General features: G+C 51.5%; 1 protein-coding gene across 1 annotated transcript in view; it reads right to left on the bottom strand.

The window, feature by feature from the left end:
• Positions 1-4,687: 4,687 nt before the first annotated feature.
• Positions 4,688-25,527, bottom strand: part of NUP214 (nucleoporin 214) — a 94,007-nt gene continuing 73,167 nt past the window's right edge. Inside the window, 6 exon segments of the mRNA XM_042964819.1 lie at positions 4,688-4,949; positions 5,472-5,496; positions 6,319-6,458; positions 8,420-8,591; positions 13,257-13,409; positions 19,997-20,150. Coding sequence (XP_042820753.1) covers positions 4,916-4,949; positions 5,472-5,496; positions 6,319-6,458; positions 8,420-8,591; positions 13,257-13,409; positions 19,997-20,150 — 678 coding nt within the window. The 3' untranslated portion in view covers positions 4,688-4,915.

Below are 25,527 nucleotides of genomic sequence, written 5' to 3'. Positions count from 1 at the left end.
GTGTGCACCAACACGGGCTGAACAGATTGAGCCTCTGCCCCGCCTCCCTCCCCGGGGCCGTGGTTTAGACGGACGATGACCACGTACAAGGCTGGAGCCAGCAGAGTGGGGGCACGTAACCGCACGTTAGGCGGAACGTTTGCTGCGGTCCATGTCCACGGTCGGCCCACGTGGTAAGGGCCGCAGCAGTGTCCCCGGCACAAGCAGGCAGCTATTTCTTCTGAAATGAAGGACTCTATTGGGGAAGAAACACTGTGAGAGCCAATGGCGGGCCTAAGAGGGCAGGGGTGTGTGGTGCCGGGCAGGGCAGGTGGCTCTGCCCGGCTTCCTCCTGGCTCTGGTCACCACCGGACTTAAGACTCGGCAAACGGCTTGCTCTCCGGGCTTCAGGTCCTCATCTGGAAGATGTGGGTTATAGTCCCCAGCCTGTAGGTTAAACGTGAAAATGCCCGTGAAGTGCTCAGGCTAGACAGTGCCTGGCACCACTGTAAGCGTCCGGGGAACTATCACCGTTGTTCTAACTGAATACGAGAGAGGAATGTGTTAGAAACACCACCCGCCAGGAAGTAATCTATGTTTCTGTTCGGTGACACCAGCCATGAGGCAGCTCCCAGCAGGAGTTCCAAGGAATCTGGCTCCAGCAGAAAGGTTCCCTGGTCACAAAGATTTCGGGAATGGCAGACCAGGTCATCTTACTGATCCACAAAGCAAATTTGCATATGAAAGGCTCAAACGAGCCCTTCGATCGGAAAATTTTGCTCTGTCTGGTCTTCTCCCCAACTTACTTGACCACAGAGCCCTTTTTAGTTCGGGCTGTACGCGAACTTCCCAGAGGAGACTTATCCTTTTTCTAATTAAAAAACAATTTTTTTTTAACGCATATTTATTTTTGAGAGAAAGGGACAGAGTGCGAGCAAGGGAGGGGCAGAGACAGAGGGAGACACAGACTCCGAAGCGGGCTCCGGGCTCTGAGCTGTCAGCACAGAGCCCGACGCGGGGCTCGAACTCACAGACGGCGAGATCATGACCTGAGCCGAAGTCGGCCGCTCAACCGACTGAGCCCCCCAGGCGCCCCTCCTACGGGACACCTTCCAGACACAAAAGTTGGGGGCTAAAACAGTCCTGGTCTAACTGCCTGTTTCCACATGCGAGCGAGGGAAGAGCAGACAAACCAGGGAGCACGAGGATGGGAGGAGGGAGAGACGGATCCTGACAGCCCAGCCCAGGGGTTTTCCACTGGGCAGGCAACACGTAGAAAGAACAGAATGTGAGGTTGGGCAAGCGCTCAGGGGCGCCGGCCAGGTGTTCTGTGGGACAGTGAATGGAGCCCACGGGATGATGGGACTGGAGGGAAGGGAGAGACTGAGACCCAAGCTGGGGAGGGTGTGTGGAGGGAGGTGGGAGGAGCCATGCCAGGAGGCAGGGTGAGGTCAAGGAAGGCACTCCCCAGTCCCACGCATCACGGGGGACGGGGGGCTTCCCAGAGAAAAGTGTTCAGGAGCTGACGGCCCACTTGTGCTGCAGTGTGTGTGTGTGTGTGTGTGTGTGTGTGTGTGTGTGTGTGTGTGTGAGCAGATGCCCCACAAGCAGCTGAAATTTGAACTCTGTGTCTCTCACTGACAATTTCAGAAAGATCCCTTACCTTGGATTAATGGCAAACCAAAAACCAAAAAACAACACAACAAAACATGTCGACGGGAGTGAGTTCTCTCTCAGATGATCTCCTGGAGGGGAAAATATTTCGAATTACCGCAGTTAAAAGGTTTCTCAAAATGTGGCCCACGGACCACCCGTGAAGCTTGTCAGGAACAGGTTCAAGGGCCCCAGTGAGCTCTCTGATCAGAATCCCAGAGTTGAGCTCTCCGTGTTGGAACTTTGTTAGTGGGGGACGATCCCTCATGCAGTGGAGTCCTGTGTTTGACAAGGGGCTCGAAGACACCCCCCACTCTGAACTGGAAGAGGGTGACACAAGAATCCAGAACTCTCTACCCTGGTAGGGCAAGGCCCCGTGAGGGGAGAACCTGCTTGGTGCCAGGCAACCCTCACGACCCCCTAAAGGACCCCTTGCAAAACCTTCATTCCAATCTCCATTCACCTCTGGTGACAGAGCTCCTGAGACTTAGGATCGGGTCAACCTACAGAGTCGACACCCCCTCTGCAGTGCAAAGACCTGCCCGAGAAAACTTCTCTGCAGGTTAGCAGCAACGGAGAGCAAAACTGAGGGTAAGCACCAGGAGGCTCACGCCGAAAGCACCGAGGGCACCGCTGCTTCAGGTACCAGAAGGCTTCACGGCCACATCAACACACGAGGGAATTTGCATGCACGCCCCCCCCCCCCTTTCAGGTTCCTCTGTCCCTGAGAAACCCAATTTGTGGCCTCTGTCACCGCGTTGCCATCGGAAGCACCAACTGCGAATATATGGCACTGGTGTCTGGAAAAGCCAAGCAAAACACAACCTCGCTCGTTAAACCGTCTTCCCCGTTGCCTTCCTGCCTCTCCTGGGTCGCGCCGGCAGAAATACAAACGGATCCAGCGAGGCTGCCCGTCTACCCGCTGCAGCTGGCTGCGTGACAAGAGCGGGGGACCTCCTCCTGGGCCCAAGCAGCCCTTGTGGTCCCTTCCCCTCATGGGGACCTGGTCCCCACACTCCTACTCCGGCTCCCTCTTCGGGAAAGGTTCACGCCCCTGGAAGCATGGGTTTCGGCAGATGCACGCGGGTTGTGCTGGGATGACCCCGACGAAGGAACGCAGAGGGGCCGGAGCACCGGCAGCGAGGGGCGGGGGCGTTATCGGGTCGGGCACAGCTGATATGGCCTTATGGAGAGATGTCACACGCCACCTCAATGGAGGATTAACGCAGAGAATTTGAGGTCAAGGGTTTAGGCCGAACCAGCTTCTATTTATAAAAAAGAGCCTCGGGGGGTTGGGGGGGGGGGGCGGAAACAAGAGGGCAGGAGGCTGGCTCGGTGTGGATGCCAGTCAGCAGGACGACCCGGCGAGGCAGAAGTCAGCTCTCGTCACCTTGCCCCCTTTAAAGCGAGGCCCTCTGCTGTGAGCTTTTCCCAGGGAATTTAAGTTCCTGTCGTCTCCGGCTGGCCCCTGTGTGCAAATTAGGGAGAGCACAGGTGGGGGGATCAAGCCCCGGGGTCCGGCTGTGTGGAGGTCGTGGGGGCTGTCCCCTGCTCCACAGTTGAAGGGGCCTCACGGAAGAGCAGGGGGAGACCGGCTCTTCAGCTCCCCAAGGACCAAAAAGGGTACGTGTTAAACGACTCAAGTCCAAGCCCTTTGAGACGGACAGGTGCCCTGATTAATGGGAGGCCCAGACAGGCCCCTACTCTTTTCTCCCAGGCCTCGCAGGGAGCAAGGGAAAGTCACCGAGGGACACCGTGGATCCAGTTCCGGTCTGGGGTTCCTGAAACCTAACAGTGCTGCTGCATGATGGGACTCCTCTTCTGAGGAGCCTGTGCTCGTCGCCCTAGGGCCTCCAGGCCCAATTCCGGGCCTCCCGAGTCCCAGTCTGCAGGGCAGGGGCTCCAGAAGCTGTGCTTCACGCGGAACCCCCAGGCGAGCCCTGCAGAGTGGGACCAGCCGGGCCGGCCGTGGCGCGGGGCACTGCACCGACACCCACCCGCCCGGCAAGCCAACAGAACCGGCAAGACCACGCTGGCTGTCACGTGACAGGTTAAATCACACGGAGACCTTTTATTAAAACATTTTAAAATAGAACTTTCCAAAACGTAAAACTCTAAACGACCCTTCCTGACCTTCGCCTGCCCTGAACCCGAGCCAACGCACGGTTGCATTCTGGCCTCAAAGAGGACAAATCCTCACGCCGGCTCCGGATGCGGGGCGGTCCTGGTTCGTCAGCAACTGCCTAGGACATCATGGGCCTGAGAAGTAAAACGTGCCCAGACCCGAAAGCGACAGCACCGCCCGCGCTCTGACAGGACCGGAGCCGGAGGCCCCGAACCATCGTGGCCAACTCTTGGTCGTGCCGCCAGGCAGCAGCGGTGTCTCTGCAAGCCCAGGCCTGCCCGACGGTTATCTGCGCTGCCGCTAACAGACGGCGGGCCGGGCGTGGTGCCCAACGTCACCGTCGATAAAGGCTGTCTTCTCGATCAGTCCTCTGCAGAGCAGAAGAAATCGGCGGTGGCCACACAGCACCCAGGGCCAAATCGCGAAGCTGAGCGGACGGGGCCGATCCAGGGGCGGCAGGCCCGTCGTCAGCACCCGCCGGCCTAGCTTCCGCGCGCGCCTCACGGCGACCTGTACTTCCACCGAAGGTGCTACCGTCTCTTCCCAAACTCAGCGGATGCCTGCGTGAGCGAGTTTCTTTCCCTCCACCCAATCACAAAGCCGGGCCTGGAGGGTCCTGATACCCAACAGCAGCGAGAGCACGAGAAGGAGACACCGAGTCACGACCTCAAAAAGGTGGCCGGCCGGCGCTCAACCTCTTCCCTACGCCAGGGCCCGGGCCCGAGGGGACCGGGCGCAGCTGGGGGAAGCTCCCGCCTACCCTCGTCCTGCATCGACCTCCTGCGCTGGCAACTTCGGCCGCCATCCTCGAAGACACACACACACACACTGCGGGCTGGCGGAAGGCCGCGAAGGTTTCTCAGAGCCACAGCAACGAGGACACCTCTCTCCAAGGCCGTGACCTGACAAAGCCCACATATATTCCGCACGGAAACAGACCAAAGAGTTTAATAGAGGGGGGCCAGGAAGGGGGACGCGACAACCAACACGAAATCGACAGCAAAACAGACAAGCGGTCAAGCGTCTCTGGAGTTTTGGTTTCTGCTGTTTCTGGGTGTGCTGCAGTGAGAATGTCCACGTTAAAGGACTGCTCCAGTGTTGCTCGGTGACGAGGAGCCCAGAACGCAGTTGGTCCCAGGAAGGAACACGGACACCCACTCAGCTTCTCCAGCCACCAAAGCCCTGGACAGACCTGCAAGGAAGCGCCGGGAGAGAGGCGTATCAGCTGCTGCTCTGAGAAGGGCTTCGGGGCTCATGCAACCGCCTGTGGTCGGAGGCAGGGCTCTGCACTTCTAGTGGCACCAATTCCACACAGAAGCACAGAGCGAGGATCAAAACATGAGGCCTGGTGATGGGCCTGGAGGCCCGCGGGCAGCACGAGGCTTCTGAGACGCTAACGGGGAACTGAGGAACAGCATCTCCCGGGTCCCGCCACCCGGGCCTTGCTCCTCGGAAGGCACACTCTGCTCTCTCTTACGCGCGGCCCTCGAGGAGGCCAGGCCCGGCACCTTCTGCCAATTTCCTACCGCGATTAGCAGGTCCACGAAACCCAAAACCTGCCGCTGAACCCCCATGCCTCCAGGACGGGCTTATACAACAGGAAAACAGGAAAAGCAGATAAACATGTACCAACAGAGCAAAGGAGTCCCATATTCTCACATACCACACGCTCCCCTCTCCCTATCTAACGGCTGGGAACGAGATGGATACTCACGAGTTAGACGATCCAAAGCTGAATCCTGAAAAAGATGGAAAAAGGGTGGGGCAAAGTGAGCACACACATATCTGAGAGGTGGAGGTGGGCTCCTCCCTCCCGCAGGGAGCCCCGCCGACCCCCACCTGCAGGCCACGACGACGAAGGTGAGGGGTGCTTCTGGGTTCTTCCCTCCCCCACGCCAAGAGTGGGCAGCGGGTCCCCGGCACGGCGCCTCCCGCTCGGCTGCCCTGGGGCCACATGGACCCCTTTCGTTAGGAAACTACGTTTTTCTTCTCCCATCACTTGCCGCTTCTCGGTGAGGCCAGAGCAGTGAAGACACTTAAGGTCTAGGCCTGGCCCTGCGGCTCACTCTCTGGCCCTTTGGGTAAATAGGCCCCTTGGAGGTTTTGTCTTTGTTTATAAATGAGTGCCACTGCCTCTCCAAGGTGCAGGAGTGCAGGAGTGTGGCACGGGTAAAAGCATCACACACGTGGTCTGCTATCTGAAGAGGCAAGGGTTAACAAATCAGAGACGTTTCGCGAAGTCTCTACGCCTTATTTTTTGAGTTTGCCGGCTGGGATTTTTTAAACCAAGGTCTAGTAAGACGGTTATTATTTTGGGTTCTCAAATCTTGAGAGAAAATCAAGCCCGTCTTTTCTTTCTTTGGTAAGAAATGGCACAATGTTACAAATGTAATTATAGCCTCAAAAGACCATTTTGTCTTTGAAGTACTTTTGGCCCCGCAGAATACGAAACTGAACAGCCAGGTAAAAACCACTCGTGTTGTTAGGGGTGCGGGGCAGGGGGAGGCATTTCCTAAGGAAAGGGCAGGGAAACGGCGAGGGAACGACGTCTGGCCGCCTACCTCCTCCGCCTGATCCAAAGCTAGAGAATCCCCTGCTCTGGGTCCCAAATCCAGAAGTCTGTTGGGACAGCGATCCGAAAGTCGGAGCGTTTTGACTTGCCAGCGTGCCGAAAGACGTGGTGCTGCTGCTGCTCCCAAACCTGGGTTCCAGGGAGAGACCAGACTGTGGTTAGTGGGGCCACGCCGGCACCCGCCGCCCACAAGCCTCGGCCACCCCGGTAGGTCTCGGGCTGCACGGCACACACGAATCGAGGGGACGTGCTCGGTTTCAACCAGTGGCCTCTCGGAAAGAACAGGCCGGGGCCCAGGGCACATCTCCAGCTTCGGGAAGGAAGAGGCCAGGGGCACAATCCCAAGTGCAACCAGTCCAGTGTGTTAGCTTTTATTCACCGTCTGGAAGTTGTGGGTCATCCGGAAATTAATCAGCACTACAGTTTTTGCTCTTCCATCCCTGGTAATTCTTGGGCTTCACCCCATCACTCAGACATTTCTCATTCATCGACAAGCCCCTTCACCCAGCTATTTGCCTTCAGCTCCTCTCTGGATCTTTCCATCGCGGACTTTCCACGATGAGGTGAGGGTGTCCTGTGAGCGGACCCTTGCGGGGGTCCTGCCTGTTCCTGCTCTATTCCTACCCCAGCTCCAGGCCTCCCACGCACAGTGGAAGCTCCTCAGATGCCCGCCAGGGGCAGACCAGGGACCTGGGACATCTCATGCCAGAGCTGGTACTTGTCAGCCCTCTTTGACAAAATGGAATCAACCAGCCAGTCAGGATTTATGTGGGTGAACCAAACCCCCCCCCCCCCCCCGCAAGACAGAATACGATACTTTTCTACTGGTAAAGAAAATAGCAGGTTTCAAATAAGTAAATAAAACCTCAAGATTCCCAGTCAACCCCAAACCCTGCAACTCCGCAGCACCCCGTGCCAAGCGGTCACTGGAGACATTAGTGTCCATCGGAACCCGCCAAGAATACTGGTTTAAGTTGGTCCCAACGCTCCTTTAAAAGCTTTTCTTAACTTTAATTCTTGGGGTTTCCTGGGGGAAACTTAAAAGAACTTGTACTCTCGACGTGAAATTTAGGAGGCAATACATCAACTCGCTCATGTTCTTGAAAGTGGCCAGTGTTTCTGCACTAGGATCTTTCGTGGGGGGGGGGGGGGGGGGGGGGAGGGTATGAATGAGAACATACTTTGATTTACTTTCAAGATAAAGACGCTATCCCTTCACCAAGATTCATCCCAAGTACCCTGACAATTCCCCCAAACAAAGCCCCCAAGCCCTCCCCAGGTCTACAGCCTTACGTATCCTGAGTTCCGCGGCCAGGGCCAGGTCTACCAGACGGTGATTTCAGACACTAACACGTCTCCTGAACGAGTCACTTCGTCGTCATCGCTACATACATTTATTGGGACTTTGTGGTGCAGTGAAAGCTATTTATTTTCTTCTTGGGGTTTTGGCGACCAGGTTGAATTTCTGGGGCCCTTCAAAGCAAATCCCTAACACGGCGTTTTCAAGGGAGGATGCGCACAAGGCGTAAGAGCAGCTTTGAAAGCCGAGCAGTCACCGAGACACTGCAATGTGCAGTCAGTGCCCGTGTGGAAGCTGGCCCACGGGACTGTGAACCGAGTACCCACTCTGCGGGTCTGGAGAGGAGCCAGGGACACAGGAGTGGCTTGCCCAAGGACAACGGGTAGACGACAACAATCCCAAGAGGAAAGAACGTGGCAGAAACTATTCATTTTGGATTCCCTGACAGAAGTCGCCACACAGGGGCAATCCTGGCTAGGACGCGGCCAGGACGGGACCGTTTTCCTTTCTTTGATCATCCTTCGGTCCCACCAGGAGAACAGGGGTCTGCCGACCAGCACTCCACGTTTCCAGGGAACGGCGACATAGCTCCCGTCCACCTGCGTACTGGACAGACTGGCCGGGAAGAAATGGGCCTCCCCAGAAAGGAACAGGAGCTCTGGTCTGACTCATTTGCCGATTTCGAGGGAGGGGGCTTCAGTTCTCAGTCAGGAGAACGGACTTTCCCAAACAGGAGTCCCGGGGCCCCAGTGCTTTCGGCGGTCCTCAGGTCCCTCCCCGGGGGGCTTACCCGAATCCTCCTGCGCTGGCGGCCGCAGTACCCTCTCCGAACACTTTGCCTCCCGTCGAGCCCAGAGGGCTTGTAAAGGCTGGGGCTGAACCGAATGCTGGCACCCCTCCAAACCCAGGGGATCCCCCAAAAGTAGGAGGGCTGCCAAACACTGGAGCAGCACCGAAGCCACCTGAGCAAAACAGAGGCAAACAAACAGAAACAGGGAAAAAGAAAGGAGACAGGAAGAGAAGACAATGAGCGGTGAGAAATCAAATCGAAGGAGGAAGGAAAAAGGGGGAAATGCGTTAGAAGTTCAAATACCAAAAACTGTAAGTGGGGGCAACAGCCTTCCTAAATACCGAGCCACCCCCTCCATCGCTCGCAGAGGGGGCGGGTCGGCCAGGGGAGCTCCTGGAACTCTCAGAGCCCAGCAGACCTCGTGTTCGCCTGGGAGACCCTCGGCCCTTCCCACGGGCAAGCCGGACCCGTCAGCGCCAAGTCTCGTGGAGGCAGATCGTCACCAGGAACCAACCTGGCACGTTTCTGACCCCTTCCCAGCCTCACGGCTCTGTTCTGAGACTCCTCACTGAAGAGGCATTCTTGAAAACTCCAATCCCTGCCCGGCTGTCAAAGATGACAGATGCGATTACTGTCACGACACAGGCTAGGCTGCCAGCATCGTGAAAACCCATGTTATGAAGCCATAGGCTCGGTCTGCTCTCGGGAAGAATCTACAAACTGGGTTACAGGAGACATGGAGAGGCGCACGGCACTGGGGCTCGGCCAGGGGCTTTTTATTTATTTAAAGCCTTATGGCTCTCACGTCTCTCCCCACAGAAAAATTCCTTAAAAACCGCTTTCTCTCTGTAGTCGGGAGCTACCCCTCAATAAAAAAGCACACCGAACTTCCCCTGGGTGGGGGGGGGGGGGGGGGGGAGAGGGCCACTGGATAAATGTGGTAAGACCATCGACCGGCCCCGAGAAGAGCCCCCAGGGCCTGGCTCCCCCTGCCACTCACGTGGACACGGTCCCGGGGGCGGCATGCACGCAGGCCATCATCGCACAGAAATCGGGCTGCGAGGCGGCCTCCTTGGACCGGTGGGGATGCCCACCGGGTGGGAATACACCCTTCCCCTGAGGGGGTTCCCCAACCCCAAGATACCGCTTACCTCATGTTAGGCTATGAGCAGAGACCCCCAGGGAGTGTCTGTTGAACAGAATGGAATAAACTGGTACAAGCACTGTGTTCTAGCGAGGAGTCTCTTAAAACGAGCACTGGCCTAAGGAGCGACACGCTAAGGGGAAGGAGAACAGCTTCGGCGCAGGTAAAGGGGCCCCGGGGACACTGCCGGCACACATTTTGGGGATGCGAGTCCTGCTGTCAGAGGGATGGCTCGGGCCTTCTTATACAAGCATAACCACACCACAAGCTTCTGCTACCTGAATCGGGAAAGATCAAATTCTGGGCAGGAAGAGCTATTAGCAGAATTCTTTTGTTGTTTGTTATTTGGTGACGCAATCCTGCGTTTATTTACCATTGCCAGTGAGGATACTTTTTGCTCAGGCTCCCGTTTGGGTTAACATTCTAGATTTTAAAACCTCGAGTGAAATTCCAAGCCACGATAATGGAGACTGTTGGGTTACAAACACGAGAGACTGGAAAAAAAAAAAAGTGCTAAAAAACCCCTGCCGTTGAATTATTTAAGACTGATCACAGATCTCGTTACACTTTCTTCCTAGACACACGGGGCTGTATCTAGTGCCCTGTACGCAGTATTATTCAGACTTCTGGGTGGAAGGCGAGTGAAAAACGAGAAGTCACAATGATACAGAAAGTAAACCGGATGGGGGTTGGGGGGGAAGGAGGAGATTAAACACACACACCCACACACACCACATCCACCCCCCCATCACATATACCACACACACACACACACACACACACACACACACACACACACACACTCTCTGCCCTGAAACAACAAACCTGGGTCACGGTAAAGGAAACAAATTTGCTAATAATCAGTGATAATCAAATACCCGACTTACTGAGGGCCCTCCACGTGCCAGCTACGGTCCCAGGTGCTGCCCAATACTTTGCCTCAATCCTCTCAATAAACCTGGGGTCCCTACCTTGCAGGTGAAGGAAACAGGCTCAGAGAATACTGAGGCACAAATGACAAACAGCTATTTGCCTATGTTCAGCCAGCCTGGCGGTGGTAGCACTGGGACCTGAGCAAGGGTCGAGTGACTCAAGAGAGCGCCCGCCATTGAACCGCCTGTGTCCCTCTGCCTCCCTCCACGGCGACCGCGGCAACAGGGGGTGGGGGGAGCCTGGTGGTCTGGGCACAGCATCCTGCCCACCTTGGTCCCCCCTACAAATCCTCTCCAGCACTATTATTTCCTAAGGGAACTGTACTGAGGGAGGATGGACGCTTCTGGAATCTTTCAAAGACCCACTGAAACGGTCCATATCTAAAGTCTGTCTTAAAGCAAAACACCAATCATGACGTCTTAGGCATCTGCTTTTGCCTGGGCAGGAAGGCTGACTCCTTTACTTAAAGCAGCCTTCCTTGTGCTCAGGACCCCAGGGCACCTCCTTCTACAGCAGGAGCCCCCTGAAAACTGCCCCAAGTCCTGCAGTGACAGCCAAAGTGCGAGAAGCACAAGGGACACGGTCTTCCTCCACCCTCGCTGTCACCTCTGGCTACCAGTTCATTCACGCCCCCTGTATTTAAAAGGTAGCTTTCTCTGCTGGGAATCCTCAGTCTGAGGGTTTTATGGGGCAAACAATCGAACGGGAAAAAGATTCTGAAAGGCAGGAGAATATACTTTCTCTACGACTTAAAAGAATAAAAGCCTGAGATTCTCCAAGTCAACCCTGGTCCCAGGATAACGAACAACATAGAAGAAAAACATGTGACTTGAAGAAAACATTATCTGGTTCCTTAAAAAAAATAAATTAAGCGGGGCGCCTGGGTGGCTCAGTCGGTTGAGCGTCCGACTTCGGCTCAGGTCATGATCGCGCGTTGACGAGTTCAAGCCCCGCGTTGGGCTCTGTGCTGATGGCTCGGAGCCTGGAGCCTGTGTCTCCCTCTCTCTGCCCCTCTCCCACTCATGTTCTGTCTCTGTCTCAAAAATAAATAAACATTAAAAAATAAATAAATTAAGAATCACTAATGAACTAAAATTTCTTTTTTCTTTTGTTTTTTAAGTAAGCTCCACACCCAGTGTGGAGCCCAGTGCGGGGCTTGAACTCACGATCCTGACATCAAGACCGGAGCTGAGATCGAGTCAGCTACTTCACCAACCAAGCCACCCAGGCGCCCCAGTGAACTACAGTTTCTTAGTCAAATGTTTACTTTGTTAACTAGGACCCAGAGCTTTGTAGCCGTCTCACTTTTATATCGTTCACTGTGAGGAAGGCTGGGGGCAAAACGGAGCTGCGATCGTGTCCAGGGCGTTTTAAATTCTAGTTAGAGTATCAAAAATCTGGCAACCGAAGACTAACCCATCCAAGTCACAGATCCGAGTAAAGGAGCACAGTGTATGAAAACCATAGCAATTTAGGTTCTAAAAGGTGGGACTCCAGGCACTAATGTGGGACAGTCCTAAGTTAGAGCCACCCATGCATCCGGTCCTCGGCAGGGCCCTTCCTCAGAACGCACATAATTTCAAAGGCTCCCGTACACGAGGGAGAAGCATCCTGGCTGTTCACCCTTGGGGTCTGCCTTAAAGAGCTCCTTTCTCCACAAACATCTTCCCCCACTCTGCCTCTGATCTTTTGTGGGGGCGGGGGGGGGGGAATCTTTTCACATGATTTGCCATGGAATAGAGGCAGGAACGCAGACCCTCTGTAGATTTGAGATAGAGGACAGAGAGGCAGCTGACAGAAATGAAGTATGTGTTTTCTTTTTTTATCTAAACATATGCTGCCCTTTAAACTTTTAAATTATGAACGCAGTATATGATTATAGAAAGTCGCCCAGTCCCCCGTGGAGATTTTAGAAGCAATGCTGGGGTAGGTAGCAGTGCTGGTGATGCTCTTAATTCTTGATTCCACCAGGGTGTTTCACCTGTGAGGAGTAACTGCTCTGTATACTTGCGGTAAATGGGTATTGTACACGTCATGTAGATAGATTACTGTACGTCATGCTCAAAAGCAAAAAAACAAACAAACAGTGATCTGGGAAAGAAGACAAATGAAACAGACATAAAAAACAGCCAGATCGGGGTGTATGGGCGGCTCAGCCGGTTAAGCGTCTGCCTTCAGCTCAGGTCATGAGTTCGTGGGTTCGAGCTCCGCGTCAGGCTCTGTGCAGATAGCTCAGAGCCTGAAGCCTGCTTTGGATTCTGTGTCTCCCACTCTGTCTCTGCCCCTCCCCAGCTCATGTTGTCTCTCTTGGTCTCTCGAAAATAAATAAATGTTTAAAAAAATGTTTAAAAATGCCCCCAAACTAGGCCGATCATCTGTCTTGCCCAGGACTGCTAATGGGACACAAGTAGTCTGTGACTCGGTGCTTTCTGGTTAATATTTTAGTTATCGCTCTCTTATATGTTCCCTCACTTTGGTTGTTCTGCGCTCACTAGATATTTACAATGCTTTCTGCCCTAAGAAGACATGGAGTTCTCTTAAGGGTTCCACTACATGCATTCTGTGCTTTCAACAGGTCGGGAGACCTAGAACAGTGTTAGGAGCACAGTAGATGGTCTGTAAACGTAAAGATGAATTGGGGAGAATCCACACTCCAGTCCTGCTCCCTTGAGAGCCACCCTAGAGAGATCTCCTTCCGGGTGTCTATGTGTATGTAAACATACGTTTAAAAAGAACCACAGCTAACAACTATCAGAGTACCTGTTTTATTTGGAGTCGAGAACCCGAAGCCTTGGGACGCCACACTTCCTCCTCCAGAGCTGAAAGTGCCGGCAGGTTTCTGCTCTCCAAACGACGAGCTGGCAAATCCACCAAATGTCTTGGCCCCGCTGTTTCCGAATAGATTAGAGGTATCTGAAGAAAGGAAGAACATGTTGAGAGCGATCAGAGGGAGAGAAGGGTCCTTATCTACTTAGAGCAGAAAAGACACCGCAGCGAGGCGTTTGAGGGGAGGCGAGCGAGGAGTCTGGGATTCAAGGGAGCTGAGCCGTGGCAGACACCCTCTCTGATCTGCACGTGTCTCGATGACCAGCGGTTAGCCTCTGGGAGCCCAGGTTCCGGATTCCAAAGGCACACGGTACGGGGAGCTGCAGCGGCCCCGGGGGACGAGGCTTCTGCGGAAGCGCACCTGTGCTCCCCCAGGTAATCAGGTCCACCCACCGGCTTCCTGCAAAACTGTCTTCTTCTGAAGGACAGGGCTCGCTTTCATTCCCCTCCTCACACGAAAACCTCGCATTTTGTCAAGCGAGAGAAAACAGAGTCGGGCCGATCCAAACCAAGCGTAATGGCTTCCGGCTGTCTGCTTTTACAGTCGGGTCGGGCGTGTTTGCGGTTGCCGATCTGCTCAGGGAATGGCAGGCGAGACGAGACAAACCACGGTGTTCCCAGCTCCGACCTGACGGGAGCCGGGGATGTCCCGAGGAACTGAAGACTTCCAGCCTGACTGCCTTTTCCTAAGCGGTTCAACGAAGCCCTTGACCTCTCAGATGCTTATCTAGTGGGTCACTCCCTCTACACACTGAATCCGTGCCAGGAACCAGAGGAACAGAGGAAACGAACTCCTAAAAACTAAGACAGGTGAGGGGTGTTTGCGTCTGTTACGAGAAACGCACATTTGACCATTAATAGGGACGGAGCCAAAATCCTGCATGCAGAAACACTTGGGTAACCCAAACGGCACGCTGTTTTCTATCAGGAATTTTTCCTTAACCTTTTTATGGGAGAGGGGAGAGACAATTCGCACTTCCCTACCGTGCGTGGATGGGTGTTTTATTAAAAGAAGTTTGCACCCACAAGACGGCAGGGAGAAGCTGTCCTGAACTCGGGTGGAGGCCCAAAGGCAGAGGAGTAGGCAGGGCGCTGCACCGGTGCCCCGGGTGGGGAACGGAGAGCTCACACCACATCACCAAGTGAGAAGTACAAACGTCCGCACGAGACTGGGCTTCCCCGGAGCCGTTCACGTGCTCACGGGGAAGGTGACGGCGAGAAGAGGGGAGTAACTCGCTCTCGAAAGTCAACTTGTTCGAAGAGGTGACCCACCACTACCCTGTCAGTCTCAGGATCCCCCTGCGACCGCTAATATCTGCAGCTGCAATGCTCCTGATCGACAATCCAGGAAGTGGAGAGCCTTATCTCGGGGACACGACCACCTCAGATTTCTAGGCAGCAGTACATAGAGCCCCGGGCCACCACGCGGTCCCTGCTCTGGAAAACTCCTGCTGGCCGTTGGAGAGCTCGGCTAGGAGTGTGCCGGGCACGGACGGCGGGAGTGGTTAACAAGCTCTTTCTCATCGCCCTTGTACGCGGTGCCACGAGACTATCTGTCCCCCTTTTCTAGAGGGATTCACAGGGGGAGGCTACAAGATGCCCTCTTCAACGCCCCGAGTTAGCTTAGAGGCCACGTTTTATTTCCAGTGGCAGTACACTCGACACTGGAGACGAACGACGGGCTTCTCGGCCACTCCTTTTACTTGGCATCTCACGAACAGAGAGGACTGCAACCTTCCGACTTTGGCAGTCCTGACGAGGTAAAAATTCCAAACGGCAAATCAATTCAAGTACAAGATCCGGGGCTAACTCTCCTCTTGGAGAAATCGGCACTACGGAGCTGAAATGATTTTCCCGGGATGGTGCTGGGAGACTTAAATTCCTGAAGCCCGAGAACACCGAGAAGTTTCCGGGTGTCTGCATCCCGTCACCTCCCGGAGATTCCTCTGCCTGCAAGACGCTCTCGGGCGTCACAGCGGAATACACAGGAGTTCTGCAGCCAGCCCTGGCTCAGAATGCCTAGCAGCTGTGGGCAAGGACTTCAGCTTCCCGGGTCCCCGTTTCCTTGGAGATACAGTGGGGACAGTGAGGGGGTCCACACGGCTGCTGTGAAGATTGGAAGAGCTGATGGGCGCAGAGCGCCTAGTCGGGCTGATGGCGGGTCCTCAGAAAATAGAACTTCCCCTCCATTTAATTCTTCCTCCTGCTACAGCCCACTCATGTTCAATATAACATGTTCGATATACTAAGACGCAGAGCAGATCAGTGGCAGAAAATGGAATCCTTTTCATTTTGTCAAGGTCGTGAGAGTTAAAACACTCAAGTTGTAACAGTTTCCCTCTGCGGTCTCTAAGGGAGCTCCGCCCGGTGGTGAAACATTCCAGGATCCAGGCTGCTTGAAGCCAGGTGGCATCCAGTGAGGTCTGCTTCTCTCCTTCTATCTGTGCTCGACAGCTTCTCTCTCTGTCCTCTCCTAGTGCCTCCGAAATAAGGCAGCCTCCGGCTCTTGACATGCGGTAAGTGAGAGGGGAGCTTGGTTGTTGGGACAGTATGTTGTCGTTTAAAGAGACGCCTCTTCACTTGTGGAAAGAGCAGCCCGTGGGGAAGCCGGTCTTCGCAGAGCTGTCTGGGGGCTCTTGGGAGGTGGCAAGTACAGGGACGACTGGCGTCTGCTCTGGGCTTCCTCCTGCTGGCATGGCACGGATCCTCTTGGGTCTTTCATTTAGTGAAAACACTTGCATGATCCAACGTCAGGGTTCAACCGAAGTTATGCCTGATATAATTTATCAGAGAAGGAGGTTCTCAAGTAGCTCTTGTCCAGGATACTTTTCCAAGACATTTTCTTCCTTCTTTTCTTTTCTTTTCTTTTCTTTTCTTTTCCTTTTCTTTTCTTTTCTTTCCTTCCTTCCTCCCTCCCTCCCTCCCTCCCTCTTTCCTTTCCTCTCCTCCTCCCCTCTCCTTCCTTCCTTAATGTTTATTTTTAGAGAGAGAGATAGAGTACAAGCAGGGGAGAGGCAGAGAGAGGGAGACACAGAATCTGAAGCAGGCTCCAGTCTCTGGACTGTCAGTGCAAAGCCCGGTGTGGGGCCTGAACCCATGAACCATGAGATCATGACCTGAGCCGAAGCTGGATGCTTAGCTGACTAAGCCACGCAGGCGCCCCGCTTTCCAAGACATTTTCTTAAAGAACATTTGTAAAGGGAGGCTTGTGGGCCCAAAAGATTCTCATCAAATGGCTTCTTTATCCTCACACAGATATGTCTTTCAGGCCTCCGAATAGAAAGAATGTGCTGAGAGAGGTTCTAACCAGTGTCCTTCGGACAAGACTCGAGGAGGCGGTAGGTCCTTATTCAGGTAGGTAACGATTCACAGTGGTGCTGAATTTTTAGCGACCCCAGGAGTAAACAGTGTATCTCTGGTAGAGTCTCCGGGGAAGACAGAGAGCAGAAACCCTTGCAAGGTGGGAGCTTCTGGATAAAGAACAGGCCAACTCCAAGCAAGTGTTCCCGGCTTGTCTCTCCCAGTCACGGCAGACGTCGGATTACCTCTCGGAAGTAAAGAGGGCAGCTTCAGGAGCAGGCGGCCTGGGGCCTAAATGTCACAAGGGAAACTGCTGGTCGCTCAATCTGTGTTCAGATATCTATCTGCAGGGGAGCAAGTTCGACGCTACAGGGAACGAGCCCGAGGGCTGTCAGACAGGATGCACCCAGGAGGAACCGTGTCCGGCTGCAAGGCCAGGGGGATCCAGGAGGCAACACGGCGGATCAGGGTTCTGGAAACAGTCGGATGAAAGCCCGGCTGCTCCACCTAACGGCTGCCACCTCTGTCAAGTCCACACCCCTTCTGGGAACCTATTTCTTGACTGGCGAAACGGGGACAGGCACATCTAAAGTACTGTTGTGAGAAGTGGCTGGTCCAACCACTCTGAGCCGCCGGCACACGGAACGCGGTCCCTAAAAGTCCGTTTCCTTCTGCTCGACGTCACATGAAGGAAAGGAACACAGGGACGGTGGGATTCGAGAGAGAGATCACGGTGGACCCCTGTGGCCTCCAGGCCAAGCCGCACAGAGGCACAGGCTTACAGTCACCCCAAAAGGAAGGGCAGGCTCGGCGGGTGGAGAGGAGGGAGGTGAGCCCTGGTGTTGACGCGGGGAGAGTTGGGGGGTGTGTGCGTATGAATGACAGCCAGCAGGGCAACTGGCCGAGGCAGAGGGAACACGTTGGGGGGACAGAAGAGTGTATGGGGCAGCTCACTGAGGGCCCGGACTTTCAAGTCGAGGAGCTGGCAAGTCAGTGGGAAGCTGCCAGGGGTTCTGTGTAGGGTCAGTGGCAAAAGAAAAGCAGAGTTTAAAACACTCAGCTTGGTGTGGACGTCCAGATGCCAGGGGAGGAGGCTGGAAGCAGGGAGGGGAATCTGGACACTAGTGTGATAACCCAGATGACAACAGGGACACGGCTGCAAGGACAGAGAGAAGCAGCAGAAGAGGGACTGTATGAGAGGCAGGAAGGGAACCCGGAGAGTCCGTCTATACGGCCCGGGAAAGACGCTGCACTCGGAAGCACCAAATGGTGCACAGTCACCCGAGAGAAAGACGTTGTCCCCAGTGGTTTGCAGAAAGCATCCTTAGTTCTGTGGTGAGGGCAATGCCCGTCCCCAGATGACTTTTAGCTCCTCCTTCTCCACTGTTCTCCTTCTCCTTCTGGGCTACAGAGGCTGCGGTCCCTTTCACTATCGAATCGTACATGCAGTCTTAAAAACAGGATCATGTTAAGCCTTTCCCGTCCCCTTTCAAATTCACTGAAACGGCTCCGCCACATGAAAGTAAACTGCCAGTTTACAAAAACCAATGCTTAGGAACAGGAAGACGAGCAGGTGTGTCTGAGATCAAGAATCTGGTATCATCTTCTGAAGTTTCTGGTTTAATTTTAAACCCGAATTAGAGAATCGGGAACGACGGTGTGCCAGCGAACATCAGACTGGGGTAGAGGAGGCAGCACTGACTTGCGGTGTGGTCCAGTTTCCATGATGTGAAAATACTCGCACGAAGGCTGTGTCTGGGCTACCCAGCACGAGGTCACTGCATGCAGAACTGGGGAGTATGCGAGGAGCTGGCTCTCATGAGCTCTCATGAGGACAGCTAAGAGCCACGGCATAAGAAATGCATCAGCCAGGAGGAAAGGGGTTTTTACAAGGATATGGCACACCTAAGTCTCAACAAAACGGGTTAGTGGCACAGTATCGCAGACGGTAACCTACCTGTGGGCGAAACCCACATTTGTAAGTAGCACGTTAATCAAGTGCCTCTTCTGTGCCAGATGCTGTTTTGTATGCTCGATGTGATCTGGCAGAGTTCTAGATCTGCCGCTTTCTGGCTTTGTGACTTAAAAAAAAAAAAAAAAAAAAAAAAATCACCTAACCGTCTGGGGCTTGTTTTCTCATTGGAAAATGGAGACAGTGCCGTACAAGGATCCTGTTTTCAAAGTACATGCTATGGAGCCCTGCAGTTGAGGGCTGGGGAGAAGACGGGGAAACCACCCAGGCGTGTCTCTGGTTCTTGACCCCTGCTTCCATGCAGACCTGTTTCCATCTGTTTCACGCATCGGGATTCTGCTTAGAAGTTCACCCGCAGACACAAACAGTTTTTGAAAACTGCTAGACTCGATTTTTAAAAATGCTTCATTCTAGGATTTGAAATTCGTCCTGGCAGACTGAGAGCTACAGAACAAAGATTTCTGATTATATAATTTCACAAGTCAAGAGGTCTGTGTCTCTTGACTGTAATCTTTCCTTATATATTACCAGATGGACAGTGACATCAAAACAGCTAATCAGCGAATCTGGAGACTCAGGATAGAGAATTTTACTTTTAACTGCATGAGCCTTAACGCGAAGGAAATATCTGTCCTGTGTGTGGAACATCAGCTTCCGATTCATGAAGATCTTGGACAGCACAGCGGTCGAGAGATGCTTCGCGTGTAGCGTGCTAAATGAGGGACGCAGGGATGAAGACGACAGGTCCTGAGTTCCCTTCTCAGCCTCCACTGGCGGTGGGTTTTTTTTTTTTTTTTAAAGATGAAAAAAACCCAAATTTCTCTCATTTCCACCCACGAATAGACGGATCAACAAAGAATTTGAAAAATTAGCTGGAGAAAAAAGTGCCAGCAGAAAGATACAGCTTCAGTGGAAAATAAGACAAAAATGTAAGAGATGGGAAATAATGAAGGCTCCGAGTTTTGGATAACATTTCTCTATGGCAGCTGAATTGTAAAGCAAACTCAAAGAAGAGTACTACACAACGGACCCCCAGATGCTCCTTCTCTGAGCACACCCGGCTTGCTCGGCTGCATTTATGCCTGTCCGGCTGTATTCACTTCAAGTCATTTCAACCCTAAGAAACAGTGATTTGGGCCTTGGGAGAGAAGGCGGGAGGAGCTCAGGGCCCAGATCCTCACCCTGCAGCTCTGATGTCTTTTCACGGTTCTGTAGGACATCTCATTAAAAGACCAAAAATAAAAAAAAACAAAATAAAAACCGAACACACTGCTTTGGTCCGTCTAAAAGCCTTCCAGACCCCCTCTTTCCTTTCTACGCTTGGCACCGAAGCTCTGATACCACCACGGGGACGACAATGGCATTATGGGGCCAAGGGACCGGGAAAGCGGTCTCAACTTACTTGGAGTGGCTGCAGACCCAAAGCCCCCGCTGGCCGAGCTGAATGGGTTTTTGTTGGCCGCATCCAGGCTGGGTTTCCCTCCAAGGCCACTGAAGAAACCTCCCCCTCTTCCAGTGTTTCCAGACCCAAACACGCTCCCGCTGGAAGAGGGCTGCTGAAAAACAAAAGGGGCAGGAAGCGAGATAGGATGAGGGGTCATCATCAAACGGCAGGCCACATCCGCGGAAAGAAGGCGCTCACAGCTGGGACAAATGGAAAAATCAAGAGCAGTCTGATTAGTTCTGGGACGGATGCTCTAACCACCACAAAAGAAGCTGGACCCTGGACAGGGACTTCCTACGAGTCAGAAGTTCTCAAGCTATTCTGTGTCCACAGTTCTCTGAAAACGTGATTTATGGCGGGAGGGAACTTTGAATGTTTATCTGCCTTGCTGCCTGCACCTCTGCTTGACACGATGCCAGGGGCAGGAAAACCAGCCCCTCAAGAGTTCCCCTAAATGAGAAAGTTTAAAAACATTTCTAGGCGATTATGAACACCACTCCTTTTGACTCCCTAGTATTTGGCTGAACTCCTCAGCAGCTGATGCGAAGTGATTTACAGTGTCTTTTCTCCCCATTTGGGCACTTTTATTTCATAATGACTTTCCCATCCTGCAGAAATAAGCTTAAATTAGCTCCATTGTTGAAATGATGACCATAGCTGAATTTTGTCCAAGTCTGCAAATCTTATGCTCAGAGGATGCTGCTAACTTAGGGCGCGTGCTGACTCAAAGCTGTCTCAGGAACCACACGCTTTATTTCTGTCTGGAAATTGGTGCTTTAGGGAAGACCAGTGCTAGATTTGAAGGACCATTAATATTAGTTAAGTGTGAAGTCTTCTTGGCTGTGACGGAGGCTTTTAGAAATGGGTCACTGCACAGGAGCCTTAGAGGAGTGTCCTTCAAAGGCAGGCAGAGCGGTGCTGAAGTCCGTCTTCTGTGAGATGGGAATAATGAACCACCCAACTCCAAAGAGTGAGTTGGGGCGCCTGGGTGGCTCGGTCGGTTGGGCGACCCACTCTTCATTTCAGCTCGGGTCATGATCTCATGATTCGTGAGTTTGAGCCTCGCGTCGGGCTCTGTGCTGACAGCACGGGGCCTGCTTGGGATTCTCTCCACCCCCGCCTCCCCCCGCCCGACGTCCTCTACTCTTGCACACCTCAAAATAAATAAACATTAAAAAAAAAACCAACAAAAAACAACCCACAAAATGGCGAGTGAATTAAGTGTGCTAAGAAACGTGATGCACTTTAGAATCGTGCCTGGAATATCACTGTATGTTCAGAAAACGGCTGCTTTTTAATATTTTCACAACGATGACAACAGGCCAATGACTGAGGACGTTCTACATACTAGGTACCTTTCCAAATACCTCACGTGAACTTACGTAATCCCTACAAAAGTCACACCTCCAGGGCACCCCCCCCCCAGGTGCACAGCCACCACCCTGGTCTGAACCACCTCATCCTGACTCGTTCCCTGGACTACACAATTTAGCCGGGGTCCTGTTTCTGCTACAACCCATGTTCACGCAGCATCTAGAGTAACACTTTCTGGCAGCAGGCAGAGCATTAAACTCCTATTTAAAAATTCCACAAGACCCTACATGATCCGGCCCCTGTCCGCCTCTGACATCATCTTGTATCATATCCCCCCCGCCTCCATGGTTTAGTTACAGTGGTCTCTTGTATTTGAACGTGAGAGGCTAATTTTTACCGGAGGGTGATGTACTCATTGTACCTGCTTGTCTCTCCTTCTCTCCCTCCTCCCCAAACCTCTTTGAAACAACAGTAAGAGTTTTACTACGACCATTTAATGATGAGTAATAGCTTTTAAAAACCTGGAATCCAATCCAATCATAAAAGCATAGGCTCTGATACCTAGTAGCCAGGCTTTGCCAGGAAGGAAGAACATGGCAGTGAATGCAGGCAGCGTGTAGAAAACACCAGACTTTTTAGCTGGCTTCCATGCATCAGGCTGAATGAACTGCCAATCTACGGATATTTTTGCTGTACCCCAAAATGGCAATTTTGGATGGTTCAACCTACATTGTAAAACTATGACTTGAGAAATAATGACTATCTGTAGAAATGAATAGAAGGGGATGGCAGAAGTAGCTGTGAATTGATAGTTACTGCATCCTTATAAATGGGTTATTAGAGAGAGTTCCATTCATTTTAATTGCAGTAAGTTACAATAGTTTTTAAAACTTTAAATCATGGAAAATCTCAAAAGTGTACAGGAAGTAGAAGGGGCCGCCTGGGTGGCTCAGTCAGTTAAGTGTCTGACTTTGGCTCAGGTCATGATCTCATGGTTCATGACTTCGAGCCCTGCATTGGACTCTGCACTGACAGTGCGGAGCCTGCTTAGGATTCTCTCTCTCTTTCTCTCTCAAAATAAGTAAACTTAAAAAAAAAAAAAAAAGTAGACAGAAGAGTACAATGCTCCTACCCTATACTTATCCAGTTTCAATGAACTCACAGCCAGCTGAGTCTTTTTTCTTAAGCTTCTTTATTTTGAGAGAGAGAGAGAGAGAGAGAGAGAGAGAGAGAGAGAGAGAGAGCGCGCGCGCGTGCACAATGAGGGAAGGACAGAGAGAGAATCCCTAGCAGGCTCCACACTGCAAAGCCCCATTTGGGGCTTGAACTCATGAACCACGAGACCATGACCTGAGCCAAAGTCAGATGCTTAACCAACTGAACCACCCAGGTGCTCTATCTGAGTTTCATCTATACCTCATTTACTCCCCTCACCTTTTATTAGTATGAAGCAAATCCTAGACATCGTTTCAACCATGGATTCTTCTAGTATAAATCTCTAAAATCATAAACTATAACTATTACCACTATCATGCCTAAAATACTAGCAATAGTTCCTGAGTATCATTAAATAGGGAGCTCCCAGATCCAACCTCGTAATGTTACCAAAAAGAAAAAAAAATCAAACCTGAATCTCCCGAAGCCTCCAGACCCAACCCCCACTTCACAGGAAGTAACAGAGGACAGGGGACCAAGTTCACTTGGGAGCTATAACATGGGAATGCAGTCAGCAACCAGATCACAGGAAATTCTACAGAACAATCGACCTGCTTCATTCAACAACCGAATGATGAGAAACAACGAAAGGAGGCAGGACATGGAGGGGTCACCACCTATAGATCGAGACCCTCAGGGGACCTATCATGCAGTCTCAATGTGTGGACTGGATCCGATCCTAATTCGAAGAAACAAATGTAAAAAGGAACAAGAGACACTGATGAGGCTCCTTCAGAAAGGCATCTCCTGACTATGTAACCTAAATCCTTTTCCCTGATTACTATCACGTCATCCTGCTTTATTCTCTTTGTAGTACTAAAACTATCTGAAATTAAACTATTTTAATAAACACCCATCAAATGTGATCTTCCAATCCATGAACATTGGATGTCCATTTATTTAGACTGTGCATTTCCTTAAACAATGTTTTACAGTGTTCAGAATGTTTTGCACTTGCTAAATTTATTCCTGAGTATTATATACTCTTTTTGATGTTACAGAAAATGGAATTTTCTTGCATCCATTTTCTGATGGTTCATTGCAAAGGTGTAGAAATAGGTTTTTGTTTTTGTATTGATCTTGTATCCTCCAACCGTGCACCCATTCGTTAGTTCTAATAGTGTTCTAGCGGATTCCTTAGGATTTTCTATATATACCTGACCATGTTATCTGCAGATACAGTTTTACTTCTTCCTTTCCAGTCTAGATACCTTTGATTTCATTGTCTTGCCTGACTGACCTGGCTAGAATCCACATATGCCTTTTGAGATTCATCCACATTGCTGCATGCGTTGGTATAAGCATTCTTAAGTCTTTTTTATGGACTGATATTTTCAGCTCTTTTGGGTAAATACCTAGGACCGGAATTGCTAAACCATTAACATCAGTGTATATTTAACTTACTGACAAATTGCCGAACGGTTTTCCAAATTACCATTTATACTCCCACCAGCGATACGTTAAGAGATCTATTTGCTCTAGATCTTTTCCACGTTCTTTTTGTTAGCCCTTAAATTTTAGTAATTCTAGCAGCTACGGAGCAGCGTCATATTGTGATTCCAATTCGCATTTCTCTGATGACTAACAATGGTGGTCAAGTTTTCACATGCTTATTGGCCATTCGCGTACCCTCTTTTGTAAAGTATCCGTCCACGTGTTTTGCTTTCTTTACGTATTCTGGACAGAAGCCCTTTGTTTGTTACGTGTATTGTAAATATTTTCCCCCAGTGTATGCCCTGTCCTTTAATTTTATCGCAAACTCTTTTGATGAGCATCACTTTGTAATTCTGATGGCAGTCTAGTTTTTACATTTCTTTCCTTTACGGCTAGTGCTTTTTTGTGTTCTATGAAATCTGTGTTTCTCTAATAATGGTTTCTTAGCAGTGGCATTATTGACATTTCGGGCTGGATAATTCTTTGTTCTAGAGGGTTACAGAATGTTCAGCAGCATCCCTGGATTCTAACCCCTAGATAGCATCCCCTACTCGTGAGGACCAAACAGGTCTCCAGACATTGTAATTGTGATATTCCTCCAAAGGGGTGAGGGGCAGAAGTGAACCCATTTAAGAGCCACTGATCTATTCCAAGGTAGCGAAGATCTTTTTGCCTTTTTACTCTGGTTGTCATGTTTAACATCTCCTCATAACCATACATTATTTCCCTCTAGGTCCTGAGTCTTTTTAGCTGCTTTTGAATTTTTCGTTTTGTATTTGGTTCTCAGGACCTGATCTATGATGTGTGTTGGTATGGCTTTCTCGCATTTATTCCGTGCAGGGTTCACAGTTTCTTTGATTTCTGGATCCCTGTTTTTCAATGCATTTGGAAAAGCTTGGCCATTTTTCTTCAAACATTTTTTTTCCCCCCTATTCCATTCGGTCTCCTCTCTTTCAAGGACTCTGATCACACATACAATGGACTGCCTGATACTGTTGCACAGGTCATTAATGTTCTGTCAGGTTTTTTTTTTTTTCCAGTCTCTCTGAGCTGCACTTAAAAAAATAATAATTTGTTTATACACGCACACACACGCACACACACACACACACACTTACTATTTTAAGCAGGCTCCATGCCCACTATGGGGCTCGACCTTACCACCCTGAGATCAAGTGTTGCATGCTCTGCTAACTGAGCCAGCCAGGCGCCCCCACTCTGAGCTTCATTTTAGGTAGTTTCTACCGATGTCTGTTCAAGTTCACTGTTCTTCTGTAGTATTCCCTCTGCTGCTATGCCTGTCTAATCCTATTTTATTTCAGATGCTAGATTTAAACTTCAGATATCGATCAGGACTTTCTATTTATTTTCGTAATTGCCAATGCTCTGCTGAGATTCCTTATTCAACCGTTCTTTTCTCTTCCTGTAAATGGTCTAGTATCTAGACCAGCTACAAGTTGTTTCTGGTTGTTCTCTAAAATATGATTGTGGGCACCCTTCGTTTTTGCTGCTTCGCAGTTCTGGGC

Source organism: Panthera tigris, chromosome D4, assembly GCF_018350195.1.
Source record: "Panthera tigris isolate Pti1 chromosome D4, P.tigris_Pti1_mat1.1, whole genome shotgun sequence".
Classification (NCBI taxonomy): domain Eukaryota; kingdom Metazoa; phylum Chordata; class Mammalia; order Carnivora; family Felidae; genus Panthera; species Panthera tigris.
The sequence above is the reverse complement of the archived record's forward strand: the minus strand, read 5'-3'. Positions and strand labels throughout refer to the sequence as shown.